Raw genomic sequence first — 15,571 nt, 5'->3', positions numbered from 1 at the left:
GCAGCATGGGCTTCAAATTTGTGAAATTTGATTGGTGGAAAAAAGAAGTGACATCAGAATAAACAAACAGTCTAGGCTGAGAACATAAAGAAACAAATCTCTCGCTGCTTAAAGTCTTAGGGAGATTATGAGAGGTCATGCACAAAGACTGAGGCTGAGACGGGGAGTGGAAAGAACCCATAATCCTTTGCGGGGTGTAACTCAAGGGTTTGCAGCTGCGAGCCACAGTTTAGCGCTTTATTAGCATACAGACAACAACATGGCATAATGAAGCAGGACTGTGGAAGATGTGCTTAACCCAAAGCTCACTGTGGGCAATTCCTCCAGCTAATAATTGACAGCATGATGGAAAAGCAGCAAATTTGCTGCGATAGTGAGCTTGTGACGTCATACGATAAGCACTTTGAGGCTTTAGACATGAATTAATGCACAGGCATGTTCTTCTGGGAGTATATTCAACGTATTTAACGCTCAAACAACAAGGGCTGCTGTGCTATTCTTCACGCCCACCAATTCAAAAGCAATTTACTAGAGTACACAAAAAGGAGTGCATTTTGTTATTTGTAGATGTGTTCATTTGTGGCAGCCATAAACTTACCAACCAAGAACAATGGCACCACGGTTGACTGAAGCCCACGTCTTGAGGTCCTCCAGCTCCACCTTCTCCAGAAGAATCCTGGAAAAACGCTCTGTGGACCAAAATAAGGCAGGAGAGGACAGTTAAACTTGTGTTTTCATGTCAAACTGCTCACTGTGTTTTTATTAGCAGGCTAACAGAGACCAAAGTGACTTTTTAAAATAGAAAAGGAAACCCTAAAGTATCATGAAAACTCCCAGCAAGCTTTATAGCCCAAAGTGAGTGTGTCAGACATGTTGTACTTGCCCTCTCTCGCGGCCTCCTTCCTCTTAGCATCCTGCTCGATCAACCATCTCAACACCAGGTGACCAGCGGGGTGTTCTGCCATATGCAGCTACAGGAAACACACATATCAAACCATTACCTTAAAGCTTTCAATGTTGTTTATATGTCTATGTGGTGTTTTTAATATGCTTTAAGACAAACAATGTACAAATTCATGTCAAATTCATGTACAAACTCCTTAAAACTGCAGTGCACTACATATGTTCATGGCGAGAGCCAGGTATAGTAAATAAAAAAAAAGATGTTTAAGATTTGTCTGGAAGTCTGGATTTACTTGGTTACAAATCTTTTCAAAAGTATCAACATAAAAAAATAAACTTTTTTAGAAATATTACAGTCCAGCAAAATATATTTAATGGACAGTGGATTCTAACAAGATGAACACTTTGGTGAATTTTCACATTATGGATTAAGGATCCTATCCGGCATTGTGTGTAAATGACTTGATCCAGCGATTATTTAAATGAGCACTGATCCCAAAAAATTGCATTGGTCTCAGATCTGTGAAAGGTAGAGCATTTAACTGGTTCTGTAGATAATGCTTCTTCAACAGCACTGTCTGCTTGCTCATTACCAGAGATTCCCGAAAGGCCAGGTACCCAGCAGAAAATAATATTAAAATTCTTTAATTCGAGAGATGTCAATTTGATTAAGATGTCAAATAAGAAAGTGAATTATTTGAATGTGCTTTAAAGCCTTGCCGGTTAAACATGTCATTCGCTGCTGATGCGCTGTTCTAACGAGCGCTTTTCTGAAACACCCGAGGCGCACATGCACTAAATGCCTGTTAACAGCGCCTGGATACTGGACTAAGTTATCTTTCGAGTCTTATTGAGCTAATACTGTCAAATACACTCAAGGTTTACATAAAGAAAGATGGTTATGTCTAAACTGAAAGCAAACCGAGAAAATTGAGAGAAATCTGCTTGTCATATGTGTACACATTAGACGAGTCGCGTGCAGGTCTTAAAGAGACAGTAGCCCTAATAGTAAACATGATGCCGCTTGTCCTTAACAGGATTGTTCACCCAAAAATAAAAATTGTCATTCTTTACTCACTCTAATGTTGTTCCAAACCTGTATTCATTTATTTCTTGTGCTGAACACAAAAGAAGATATTTGGAAGAATGTGGGTAACCAGACAGTTGCTGGTCCCCATTGACTACCATAGGAAATAAATATAGAAGTCACTGGGGAACATCAACTGTTTGGTTACCCACATTCTTCCAAATAACTTCAACAGAAGAAAGAAACTTATTCAGTTTTAAAACAACTTGAGAGAGAGTAAATGATGACAATTAAAAATTTGGGGAGAACTATCCATTTGATGTTAATAAAACAACAAAACACAGAGCTTTGAACACACACTGCTCTTGACTGAGAACTTTAATAAGAATCAATGTATAATTTATACAGTGAAGTCCATATTTGGCTTTGATTTTGACTGAACATTTGTGGAAAACATATCGGGATATATATCGATATTCAGCCTAAATATATGACTTTTGGTCCATATCGCCCAGCCCTACTTTGAATCAGTTATTATTAAAGAAATCCTTTTGCGAATAAATCTCAATAAACTTCAACGCCAATAATAGAGCATTTGCCTGATAATAGAGCAGTGAACACAACATCACATATTAATACTGGTATTGCTGACAGCACTGAGGTAGACGAGTTACCTGGCCATCTTCTCCACCTGGCACGAGGGGCCCGGCCGCCAGAGCCGCCACCGCCTCCATGGCCGGCCTGAGATCTCCAATGGCGGCGCCCAGGATGTCACTCACAGCCACACAGCTGGCTTTATCCATCACCATAGTCCGAGCGTTCTCACACAGGTGCTCCAGCAGAGGGGGGGACACGGCCTCCAGCAGCTCCTTCCTCCTGACCGCTACATCCTTCTTACTGGAAGACCAAACACAACATGCTTCAGCGTTCAGTGGAGCATTTCTCATGCATCTTTACTGTCCACCTGACACGGTTGATCTAAATGGCATGCACATTCATAGAAAAGTGGACATTTTCTCATACGCCATACCTGTGTGCATTGCCGTCACCTCTCTCAAGCACCTGGATGATCTCGGGTAAGAGGTGTGTGGGGTCTCTTGGGCTCAGGAAGTAAAGCAGCACTTTTTTACCATGTTTATTGCTGATTATGTCAGATAAGGAACTAACCATTTCCTGAGAGCAAAAATAGACATGATATAAGAAATATCAACTAATCCTAATATTAAACAACAGAAAAACTGCCAATAAAGAAATATCTAACTAAAGAGCACTTACTGAGATGATAATTTGTTTAACCAACTTGGTGTCGTCAATGCAATCGAATGCAGCCAATAAGACGAGATGAGCATATTCACCCTGAAAATAAAGAAAACGCATTTTTACTTCCGTGAAACATTTAATGGAATAAATAAATTATTTGAGCTTTGTTAATAATGTGTCTAGGTCAACTTTCCCCCACGAAAATCAAGTGAAAACAGAAATGATAATTTTATTAAAGAAAACAATGACATTTTTGTGTTAACACTATTTTGGGTAAACTATTTCCCTAATTTTTGTAGTTGAAATAAATTCCACAAATTTAAAAATACACAAACGCACACACTCTCACTATTATATAAATGTGTGTGAAAATAAATCTGCATGGTTAATCCTTTTAATATTTACTTTCTTTCTTTTTTAAATCACAAAAATCTAACCTTTCATTGAAGTAAAACAAATGAAATTGGTTGGGGAATCACATTATGATTTTTTTTCTCTAATACACATTGGCCACACATAATTTGACACCCCAGAAATTCATACATATAAAAATGTTTAGCACACCGGGGTGACCAGGAACATGACATTATCCTATTCAGCCATGACTTCTTTAACAGCAGTATAAATATAAGGAAACACGAAGGCCAAATTCCCTTAATCATCCATCACAATGAGTAAAACCAAAGAATATAGTTCTGATGTGCATCCCATGCCCACGGCTAAATACACTGCCAATCGTTAATGTTGAGGGCCTATTTTTTTGCTGGAGGTCCTGGACGACTTCTTGTTCAGATACATGGCATCATGGATTCTAGCAAATACCAACAGATAAAAAAATCAAAACCCGACGGCCTGTGCTAGAAATCTTAAAATGGGCCGTGGTTGAATCTTCCACCAGGACAACTATCCAAAACAAACATTAAAGGCCATATTGCAGGTTAACCACCACTGTCGATTAATGGGTACATAAATCACTCAAGATATGTATATCATTTTTAAAATGTCTCAAAAATGGTCTTAAATACCAGTTTTTTACGTTTTTGGTATTAACGTTTTTTTTTCACGCAATTCGGTGATGACGTCACGTTGGGGAGAAGTGGAGGAAAGGTAGCCTGATGGCCGTCAAAGCCGATGAAATGCATGGTCCGAGGAGAATGAGTGGAGAGTTGGTGAAGTGTCCTGGTGAGTTGCTATCATTTAGCAACGCAGCAATGAGATAACGACACATACTTTTTTTTTTTACTGTCATTAAATAGCACCGACTGAAAAATAAACTTTTCTTTATAGTGGCGGTGATGATCATGACGTTAGTTCAGGTAAGTACCGGTAACCTTTGTCATAGTACTGGTAAAGTTTGTCTTTGTCATCTATAAATAGAAGACATCGTGCTAGCTATATGGGCGTTTCTAAGCGTTTCTCTTCCTCCGGTGAAAATGTTGTTGCAAACGTAGCCGGCGCGTGTCTGTCGCGGTGTTTGGCAGGTGCTCGTGCGGGCGGTGCCGTCCCGTGGAAACTGCGCTGGAAAGCTTGTGCTGTAGGGCAGTGAGTGCGTTTTGGTCGCTGGTCGAGGAGCTCACCCCGCGACCAGATGTGACTGAATGCTGAATGCACGCTGCCTGAATCCGTTTGTGCTGAAGATAGCATACACACGACACATCTCAGGCAGGATCATGGTCCCCTTCAAGCCAGCACGCACGAGTACGTAGCCTATGTTAATTGTTTGTTTACTTTTTTCACGAAGTCTTATGAACCAACTTAAACAGTTATAGGTGACTGTCTATAGATGTGTTGTATGGACAATGATCATGTTCTATAATCTGCACTATCTGAATACTCCCGTCCACTACTCGTCTCTCTAGTCACGCTCAACGCGGGCTTTGGTAAACTCTCTCCCCAAGGTGACGTCATGGAATGCATTGTGGCGGAAAGGAGAATCGTTGGCGCTGTAAGATAGTACCTACTTTTTCGTATTATATTCCGTTTTGTGATACCCAACAACATAAAATACAATGGATAACAGTTTAAATGTTCATTACCAACAAGCAAATTGCACAAATTCGTTGAAAAATTTAACCTGCAACACGGCCTTTAAATCAACACAGAAATGTGTCACTGAGCACAAAATGAAGCTTCTGCCGTGACCATCCCAGTCCCTGACCTGAACCCTATAGGAAGTGAGTGGGCTGAACTGAAGAGGAGAAGCCCAAACATGGACTTGTGAATCTGAAGGATCTGGAGAGATTCTGTATGGAGGAATGATCTCTGTTCTCCAAACTCATCAGGCACTATAGGAGAAAACTCAGAGCTGATATCTTGGGGAAAGGAGGTTGCAAGAGGTATTGAATAAAAGGGTGCCATTAATCGTTGCCAACGTGTTTTGGAGAAAAGAAATTTCATAATTAGATTTACCCTCCATATTTACTGGTTTTACTTCAATGAAAATTTTTATTTTTGTGAACTTTTTGAATGAAAGGTCAAAATGATTAACCATCCAGATGTGTTTTCACAACTTCTTTGGTCATATTTACCAAGGATCCCAATAATTCTGACCAGGACTGTCTGTATATATATATATATATATATATTTTTTTTTTTTTAAATATATATCTGTATATGTAATAATATTTTCTGTGAGATTCACCCATTCATAGATTGCACAGATTAGAAAGGCAGCTTACCATTGCAAACTTTGTAATGTATGATTTCATTGTTTTTACTATAACTTTGCGGTCCTGAAAGAAAGAGAAGAGACAAAACCATGTCAGGATTAAAGCAAACACCAGCGATCATGAAGAGTGTGATGTGGAGAGTCTGAATGAGTGCTAACCTTAGGTGTGCCGTGCCATAAACAGTGCATGGTCACTCTGGCTCCATCGTGCGTGTGTGCCATGTACACGACCGCTTCTCTGATGGACTCGATCATCTCCTGAAGGACAGCCCACAACAGACATCAGTACAGACAGCAGACGGTAACATCAGCAGCAGACCGGGCACAACACTCACCGTTCTCTGTTTGGCGGGAGCGTGCTCAAAGAAGTCCAGGAAAACTTTGTGGACCAATGAATGTTTAATGACGGCCTCCCTGTAGAGGGAACGTAATGCATTAATTCACTCAGAATAGAATAGAATATTCACTCAGAATAGTACCAAGACTTATCATCACATACCACTTTTTTTGTCTGAAGGATTATATTGCTCATTGCACATAACATGAGGATGTTGGATAGAAGTCTATTATTTTATGTTAGAGATTCAGAATATGCTGAAGTTTGTATTCATTGACTACAAGTATGCTGCTAGTACAGCCACACATTTCTTTTCCTGTTGGTTCTTTGCACTGTTGGTTGCCAATTCACTTCCATTTGTTTTATTAATAAAAGATATTGGAAGTAAATTCTTTATGGGTCATTATAAATACTTTGCTTAGTATTAAAGGATTAGTTCACTTTAAAAAAAAACTTTTGCTGATAATTTACTCACCCCCATGTCATCCAAGATGTCAATGTCTTTCTTTCTTCAGTCGAAAAGAAATTAAGGTTTTTGATGAAAACATTTCTCCATATAATGGACGTCAATGGGTACCAAACGGTTCAAGGTCCAAATGACAGTTTCAGTGCAGCTTCAAAGGGCTTTAAACGATACCAGACGATGAATAAGGGTCTTATCTAGCGAAACGTTTGGTCATTTCAAAAATAAATAAAAAAAGTTTAAGTTTTATAAGCACAAACGCTCACCTTGCTCTGTTCTGTGATGCGCGTTCGTCACGTCATGTAATACGCAATTACGTTGAAAAGGTCACGCTTGACCGAGTCAGAGTTTACAAATGTGCGGAAGGAGGACCATATACACCTATTCAAATGTCTTTGTGTCAGTTTATCGTTTAAAATGCCCATTTCGTGTGCGCATCCTGGGTGTTGTAATATTAAAAAGCCTAAAAGAAAATTTTCGTCAGGATAGAAATGTTTTACTTTTCATAGAAGTGTGACCTTTTCAACGTAATTGCGTATCACGTGACGTCACGAACGCGCATCACAGAACAGAGCGAGGCGAGCATTTGTGCTTATAAAACTTAAACTTTTTTATGTATTTTTGAAATGACCGAACGTTTCGCTAGATAAGACCCTTACTCATCGTCTGGTGTCGTTTAAAGCTGCACTGAAAATGTCATTTGGACCTTGAACCGTTTGGTCCCCAGTAGGGATGGCGAAAACTAAAAAAAATATTGACCGACCACCGAGTCTCATTAGCCGGTTGAAACCGGTTAACCGATTAGTTTAAAATATGCTACGCTATTTGAAATAACAGCCATTTCGAGCCGCGCCTGCAATTTCACAACTCAGTCGCATCTCTCTGCCACTCTGCCTCCCGCTCACACACACACACACACACACCCCGGCGCAGCCCTTCCACTCACGTCACTTTTTTAAAATCCCCTACAGCGCGAAACATGAGTCCTGCAAACGTGGCGCCGAGGAGCTTGTATGTAATCGGCGGACAAATGGCTCCTTAGTTTCGAAATGGTTTGGGTACAAGGTGATCACGTTGAAAATAAAGGCGTTTGTCTAGCATTAGAAGCTAATTTGAAACATTGCGGCGGCTCATTTAAGAAAATGACAGCTCCGAAGAGATGCCGCTTTAGTTTGAGGTAGTGCTAACAATAATAAAGAAAGATGATGATCATCATCACCTTATCTGTTACCACTGAAATGTAGATGTAATGTATTTTCATATTTAAGCACTGTATCACACAAGTTGCAACTTACATCTGTGTCATTCTGTTTGGTGAAATGGCCCCACACACTACTCTTCTCTGCACGCTTCATCCTGTCGTCTGCGCTGGCTCTAACCTCGAGTGTGTTAGCCTGTAGCCTTTACTGTTCGCAAACCTTGTGAGCACGCGAACCCAAACGCTGTGACCTCGCGCCGAATGTTTTTATTGGTTTATGAAGTACAAACATGCGAGTTAAGAAAAATTGAGTGAGAGGGATTTGCTCACTTCACACAAAAAGATCTTGGAATGAGATGCTAACTGTAGTAGCGTTTAGTCCACTGTCTATAATAGACTAATTTAGAGATCACTTTTTTTTTTTTACCGACTACCGACAACTTTGATCGGTTAACGTTGATACGGTCAACCATCGGTCAAACGGTCATCGGTTAACATCCCTAGTCCCCAGTGAAGAACATTATATGGAGAAATGTTTTCATCAAAAACCTTAATTTCTTTTTGACTGAAGAAAGAAAGACATGGACATCTTGGATGACATCGGGGTGAGTAAATTATCAGCAAAAGTTTTTTTAGCCAAGTAGCCAAGTTTTTTTAGCCAAGTAGTCACACACACACACACACACACACACACACAAAAAGATGCATCGATAATCGTTTTAGCATCGTAATCTGAATCGTGAGGTGCCGAGAGACTCCCACCCCTACATGCCAGCTTTAAGAATAACTCACTTCTGTGCCATTGGTGCGAGGATCTGCTTCATTTCATCCATGATGCTCTCCATTTTCTCTGGATTTGCTTCCAAAACCTTCTCTAACGTAGGACAAATTGCGGACTGGCAAAAACAAAACAAAAAAAGCAAATGTTATCACCATGTTTATGGACAACAAGCACACTTCTAGCTATCGTATCCGGCAGCTGAGAGCACACGTACCTTGCAGACTTGGAATACGTTTCCGTAGAGCTCCTCAGTGAGCATGAGTCTCTGGGAGAGGATGGCCTTATCGTTGTAAGCGTACTCGACCACTGAAGACGCCTCGGAGTGCCTGAGCATCTGTCTGACCTTCCCCTTAAAAGCCAGCATCACTTCCCCCACCTGCTGCTTACTCCTACACCAGAACACAGTTCATTATCAAACCAGAATGCATCATTAAAACATCATTCTGAGCCGAGCCTAAAGTCAAACACAGCAAACACTAACAGGACGCCATTTTTAAAGTAACCGCATTATAATGGACTTTCTCTGAACCCAACCGTTAAAGAGATTCATGAGAAATGGATGTGACTTACCCATACATTAGAAACTTCTTCACAATGTTTCTGGCATATTTCGATTTACTCAAGTCCACAATGTGCTCTAGAGAGACAGAGAAGGGCGATGAGAGGCGATCACTTCACACACACACACAGGTCATTATATACTGACGATAACACCGACCTTTGAGTTCCTCGAAGACCTCCTGCCTCTGGCTCTCACTGCCAAACTGGATAAAACACTGAAGCACTCGTGTGGAATCATGAGCAAACGCAATCTAGCAAAAAGACAACCACAAAATAATGTTTCACAGTTTGAAAAACACTAATTCAGCGCAAAAGAACAGACTTTACTTACGGTTTTAATTTTTCCCTTCACGAGTTCCTGTAGTTCCTTCATCAGTTTCTCCCTCTTTTGCTTGTCACAGTCTTTCCTGTACCAAACACACAGATAAGAGCGTTTCTTCAGCGTTTGCACTTATCTCAGGGTTTTGAGATTTATTAAAATAAGCTTCTTTTGGTTTTATGAAGGTCACATTCTTGAAAATAAAAGTTTCTTGGAATAATATGCATATTTTAATACTTTACTACTAAATACAATCTATACAAAGAGAACCATATTCAATAATATAGCTGCAAGCAGCAATCACCGGGGCCAAGCGCAAGCAAGACGACAAGACATGCCAAAGTGGCTGGGAGTGTGAGACCCACTGCAGCAAGGAGCAATTAAAGACATTTGAAGATGAATTTTGGCAAAATGGTTGAAAAATCACATACAATAACTAAAAATATGATTATCACTTTCGACCAATAGGTGGCGCAGTTACGAAACTGATGTGATGTGGTCAGAGTGAAGTGACAATGACACATACAAAGTTTGGTGTCAATATGTCAAGGCATTGCAGATATAAAGCCTGAATAGTCATTTTGGCATCATGCCTCAACTTTGCCACTGCGGTATACGAAAACGGTTTTGTCTATCGACACGAAATCCATAACTTTTACTCGGCACAGTCTGGAGATGACACGATCCGATTTTGGTGAAAATCGGACGTTCGGTCTAGGAGGAGTTCGAAAAAGTAGGTTTTAAAAGAAAATAAAGATGGCGGACAGGAAGTTTGGCTGACTATGGCAAAATTGGTATCTATGTTTTCAGCATGACCCAAGGAATCTATTGAGATCAGTGTCATTACTATAGGCAAATTTATTCAAAAGTTATTAGCATTTTTGGAAATTTCATTATAACTTTTGACCAAAAGGTGGCGCTGTCTCATAATCTTTTGAGTACCTTTAGGGCTTTGTACTGATGACCCATACTGAGTTTCGTAACGATACGTTCATGCGTTCATAAAATACAGCATTTTAGCACATAATTCAAAATGGCCGACAGCCAAAATGGCCGATATGGAAAAATTGGATATCAGTCAACTCAACATGACGCCCTGAATCTATCGAGACCACTTTTGTGATTTTTGGACAAACCGTTCAGAAGTTATAAGCAAAAATAGCCTTTTTTCATATCTCCAGACCAGTAGGTGGCGCTGCGCCGAAACGCAGCATGTAGCCTCAGGTCATGCTTGTGATGACATGTAGGAAGTTTGGTTTGAATACGATTAAGCGATGCGGAGATACAGCCTTATGTCTGTTTTCGCAAGCGCTACGTAAAATTTGTTTGCGCGTTTATCGAAAACGGTTTGACGAATCAACTTGAATTCCATAACTTTTTGTCCCCACAGCCTGAAGATGATCTGGTGCAATTTTGGTGCAAATCGGACAAACCGTCTAGGACGAGTTCGCAAAAGAAGGTTTTTTGGACAATTCAAAATGGCGGCCATATTTTTATGACGGAAAATGACGTCATAGGGTCCAGTCGAATCGTCGTGAGCTCAGGAATCAGAGGAAAAAAGAATTTTGTTGATAGGCCTTACGGTTTAAAAGTTATTAGCATAATATAAGTGAAACTTTGGACAGGTGGTGGCGCTAGAGGGAATGAGTTAGAGACACCAAAATTGGTGCAATTACTGTTGGGAATGTCCTCTATCAGAATGTCAAACCGGAACAACTTTCCCGCATACGCTTCTATGGGCTGCCATAGACGCCCAGTCGGAAGAAGCAGAATAATAATAAATATAGCTGCAAGCAGCCATTACGGGGCCAAGCGCAAAAGCAGACGACGAGATATGCCTACATGGCTGAAAGTGTGAGACAAACTGCAGCAAGGAGCAATTGAAGACATTTGAAGATGAATTTTGGCAAAATGGTTGAAAAATCACATACATTAACTAAAAAAGTGATTATCACTTTCGACCAATAGGTGGCGCAATTACGAAACTGATGTGATGTGGTCAGAGTGAAGTGACAATGACACTTACAAAGTTTGGTGTCAATATGTCAAGGCATTGCAGATATAAAGCCTGAATAGTCATTTTGGCATCATGCCTCAACTTTGCCACTGCGGTATACGAAAACGGTTTCATCTATCGACACGAAATCCATAACTTTTACTCGGCACGGTCTGGAGATGACACGATCCGATTTTGGTGAAAATCGGACGTTCGGTCTAGGAGGAGTTCGAAAAAGTAGGTTTTAAAAGAAAATAAAGATGGCGGACAGGAAGTTTGGCTGACTATGGCAAAATTGGTATCTATGTTTTCAGCATAACCCAAGGAATCTATTGAGATCAGTGTCATTACTATAGGCAAATTTATTCAAAAGTTATTAGCATTTTTGGAAATTTCATTATAACTTTTGACCAAAAGGTGGCGCTGTCTCATAAATTTTTGAGTACCTTTAGGGCGTTGTACTGATGACCCATAGTGAGTTTCGTAACAATAAGTTCATGCGTTCATAAAATACAGCATTTTAGCACATAATTCAAAATGGCCGACAGCCAAAATGGCCGATATGGGAAAATTGGATATCAGTCAACTCAGCACGATGCCCTGAATCTAACGAGACCACTTTTGTGATTTTTGGACAAACCGTTCAGAAGTTATAAGCAAAAACATAAATTCTTCATATCTCCGGACCAGTAGGTGGCGCTGCGCCGAAACGCAGCATGTAGCCTTAAGTCATGCTTGTGATGACATGTACCAAATTTGGTCTGAATCCGATAAAGCATTGTGGAGATACGGCCTTACGTCTGTTTTCGCAAGCGCTACGTAAAATTTATTTGCGCGGTATTCGAGAACGGTAATTCGAATCAACTTGAATTCCATAACTTTTGGTCGTCAAGGTCTGGAGATGATCTGGTTCATTTTTCGTGAAATTCGGAACAACGGCCTAGGAGGAGTTCGAAAAAGTAGGTTTTTCGGACAATTCAAAATGGCGGGAAAAGTATTATGACGGAAAATGACGTCATAGAGTGCAATCGAATCGCCATGAGCTCAGGAATCAGAGGAAAAAAGAATTTTGTTTCTAGCCCTTGTGGTTCAAAAGTTATTAGCATAAACATGCGTGCAACTTTGGACAGCTGGTGGCGCTAGAGGGAATGAGTTGGAGACTCCAAATTTGCTATGGTGATAGTTCAGGCTGTCCTCTATCACTGTGCCAATTTTCATAAGTTTCCCGCAAACGGTTCTATAGGCTGCCATAGACGCCCAGTCGGAAAAAGAAAAAGAAAAAGAAGCAGAATAAGAACCAGAACAGATACAATAGGTGCCCGCACCTTCAGTGCTTGGCCCCTAATAAGAACGGGAACAGATACAATAGGTGCCCGCACCTTCAGTGCTTGGCCCCTAATAAGAACGGGAACAGATACAATAGGTGCCCGCACCTTCAGTGCTTGGCCCCTAATAAGAACGGGAACAGATACAATAGGTGCCCGCACCTTCAGTGCTTGGCCCCTAATAATTATTTTTGGTACGGGAACAGATACAATAGGTGCCCGCACCTTCAGTGCTTGGCCCCTAATAATAAGGGAACCTTTTTGCCATTTATAGCGCCACCTATGGTCCGATCTGCATGAAACTCGGCACGCTTGTTCACCATGTCATGACACATATGCTCAGCGATTTTCGTGATGTTCTGAGTTTTTGTTTAGGATTTATAGGCTTTTGACTGTATTTTGCCCCGCCCATTTTCCAAATGACCCTGTTATAGCCAACCAAATGCAAAAATTCTACTTTTTTTCAAAAACTATTGATCGAGAGAGTCCAGAGAAATGTCCTAGACTGGTTTGGCTCCGGTCGGGCGAAAAACCAGGGACTAGTTCGCAAAAGTAGGTTTTGGACAAAATTCGACATAGCAGAAATTTTTTCTGGCCTAAATCGAAATCGGAGATGGCCATTTTGTCCGCCTTGAGCCAAGGATTCCAACGATTTGGGGCACTTGATCCTGGGACAAACGGTCTAAGAGCTATGATCAATTTTGAACTTTTGGTTGCTGTAGCGCCACCTATGGGCCATTCGGGGTCATACTCTGATAGGTTGTCCCCAAATTGAGGCCTACCATCTGGCCAGGTTTCACGTCTCTAGGCCTTACGGTTTGGCCTGCACGATGCGTTTTACGAATCCTTAATTACAATAGGGTTTCAGCATTTCATGCTTGAACCCCTAATAAGATTGAAGGCTTTTTGCCAGTTACAGCGCCACCTATGGTCCGATCTCCATGAAACTCTGCATGCTTCCTCACCATGTTCTGACACATATGCTCATCAATTTTGGTGAAGTTCTGAATTTTCATATGGGATTTATAGGCTTTTTAGTGTATTTTGCCACGCCCCTTTTCTAAATGACCCTGTTACAGCCACCCAAATGCAAAAGTTCAACTTTTTTTCCGATATTTATTGATCTAGAGAGTCCAGAGAAATGTCCTAGACTGGTTTGGTTCCGATCTGGTGAAAAACCTAGGGCTAGTTTGCAAAAGTAGGTTTCGGACATAATTCGACATAGCAGAACATTTTTCTGGCCTAAATCGAAATTGGAGATAGCCATTTTGTCCGCCTTGAGCCAGGGATCACAGTGGTGTGAGACACTTGAGTCTAGGACAAACGGACTCTAGGAGTTATGGGCGATGTAGTACTTTTGCACTAAATCTGTAGCTGTAGCACAACGTAAAATTTGTTTGCGCGGTATTTGAGAACGGTTTGACGAATCAACACGAATTCCATAACTTTTTGTCGGTACAGTGTGGAGATGATACGATTAGATTTTGGTGAAAATCGGACAAACGGTCTAGGAGGAGTTCGACAAAGTAGGTTTTGACTGAAAATCAAGATGGCGGACAGGAAGTTCGGCCAAATATGGCAAACTTGGTATCTATGTTCTCAGCGTGACCCAGCAAATCTATTGAGACCAGTGGCATTTCAATAGGCAGATGTCTTCAAAGGTTATTAGCCTTTTTGGAAATGTTGTTATAACTTTTGACCACAAGGTGGCGCTGTTTCGAAACTTCTCACGCTCCTTCAGGGCATCGTGCTGATGACCCATACCATGTTTCGTAACAATCCATTCATGCGTTCTTAAAATACAGCATTTTAGCACAAAATTCAAAATGGCCGACAGCCAAAATGGCCGACATGGTAAAATTGGATATCAGTCGACTCAGCATGTTGGCCTGAATCTAACGAGACCAATTTGATGATTTTTGGGCAAACTGTTCAGAAGTTATAAGCAAAAATAGCCATTTTTCATATCTCCGGACCAGTAGGTGGCGCTGCGCCGAAACGCAGCATGTAGCCTCAAGTCATGCTTGTGATGACATGTGGCAAATTTGGTCTGAATCCAACAAAGCGTTGCGGAGATACAGCCTTACGTCTGTTTTCGCAAGCGCTACGTAAAATTTGTTTGTGGGTTTTTTCGAAAATTGCTAAGCGAATCAACTTGAATTCCATAACTTTTTGTCGGCATGGTCTGTAGATGATCTGATTCAATTTTCATGGAAATTGGAGCAACGGCCTAGGAGGAGTTCGAAAAAGTAGCTTTTTCGGAAAATTCAAAATGGCGGAAAACTTTTCATGGCGCAAAATGACGTCATTGGGTGCAATCGAATCGTCACGAGGTCAGGAATCAGAGGAAAAAATAATTTTGTTTCTAGCCCTTGTGGTTCAAAAGTTATTAGAATAAACATGAGTGAAACTTTGGACAGTTGGTGGCGCTAGAGGGAATGACTTAGACACACCAAAATTGGTGTATTTAATGTTGGGACTGTCCTCTATCCGAATGTCAAACCATTACAACTTTCCCGCGATCGGTTCTATGGGCTGCCATAGACTCCCAGAGCGGAAGAAGAAGAAGAATTATTTTTGGTACGGGAACAGATACAATAGGTGCCCGCACCTTCAGTGCTTGGCCCCTAATAAATATAGCTGCAAGCAGCAATCACCGGGGCCAAGCGCAAGCAAGACGACAAGACATGCCAAAGTGGCTGGGAGTGTGAGACCCACTGCAGCAAGGAGCAA

At 40.9% G+C, this 15,571-nt stretch overlaps 1 protein-coding gene across 3 annotated transcripts in view; it reads right to left on the bottom strand.

Moving 5' to 3' along the window:
• pum3 (pumilio RNA-binding family member 3) overlaps positions 1 to 15,571 on the bottom strand; it is a 29,548-nt gene that overhangs the window by 406 nt on the left and 13,571 nt on the right. For all 3 annotated transcript variants that reach the window (XM_079599997.1, XM_079599995.1, XM_079599996.1), the window contains 13 exons: positions 9,530 to 9,605; positions 9,356 to 9,449; positions 9,208 to 9,274; positions 8,852 to 9,026; positions 8,649 to 8,752; positions 6,194 to 6,272; positions 6,018 to 6,116; positions 5,869 to 5,922; positions 3,206 to 3,286; positions 2,961 to 3,103; positions 2,605 to 2,827; positions 884 to 971; positions 599 to 689 (listed from right to left, as the gene is read on the bottom strand). In XM_079599997.1, coding sequence (XP_079456123.1) covers positions 599 to 689; positions 884 to 971; positions 2,605 to 2,827; positions 2,961 to 3,103; positions 3,206 to 3,286; positions 5,869 to 5,922; positions 6,018 to 6,116; positions 6,194 to 6,272; positions 8,649 to 8,752; positions 8,852 to 9,026; positions 9,208 to 9,274; positions 9,356 to 9,449; positions 9,530 to 9,605 — 1,374 coding nt within the window. The remainder of the gene's footprint in view (positions 1 to 598; positions 690 to 883; positions 972 to 2,604; positions 2,828 to 2,960; positions 3,104 to 3,205; positions 3,287 to 5,868; positions 5,923 to 6,017; positions 6,117 to 6,193; positions 6,273 to 8,648; positions 8,753 to 8,851; positions 9,027 to 9,207; positions 9,275 to 9,355; positions 9,450 to 9,529; positions 9,606 to 15,571) is intronic.

This window comes from Phoxinus phoxinus, assembly GCF_949152265.1.
Source record: "Phoxinus phoxinus genome assembly, chromosome: 23".
Taxonomy (NCBI): domain Eukaryota; kingdom Metazoa; phylum Chordata; class Actinopteri; order Cypriniformes; family Leuciscidae; genus Phoxinus; species Phoxinus phoxinus.
The sequence above is the reverse complement of the archived record's forward strand: the minus strand, read 5'-3'. Positions and strand labels throughout refer to the sequence as shown.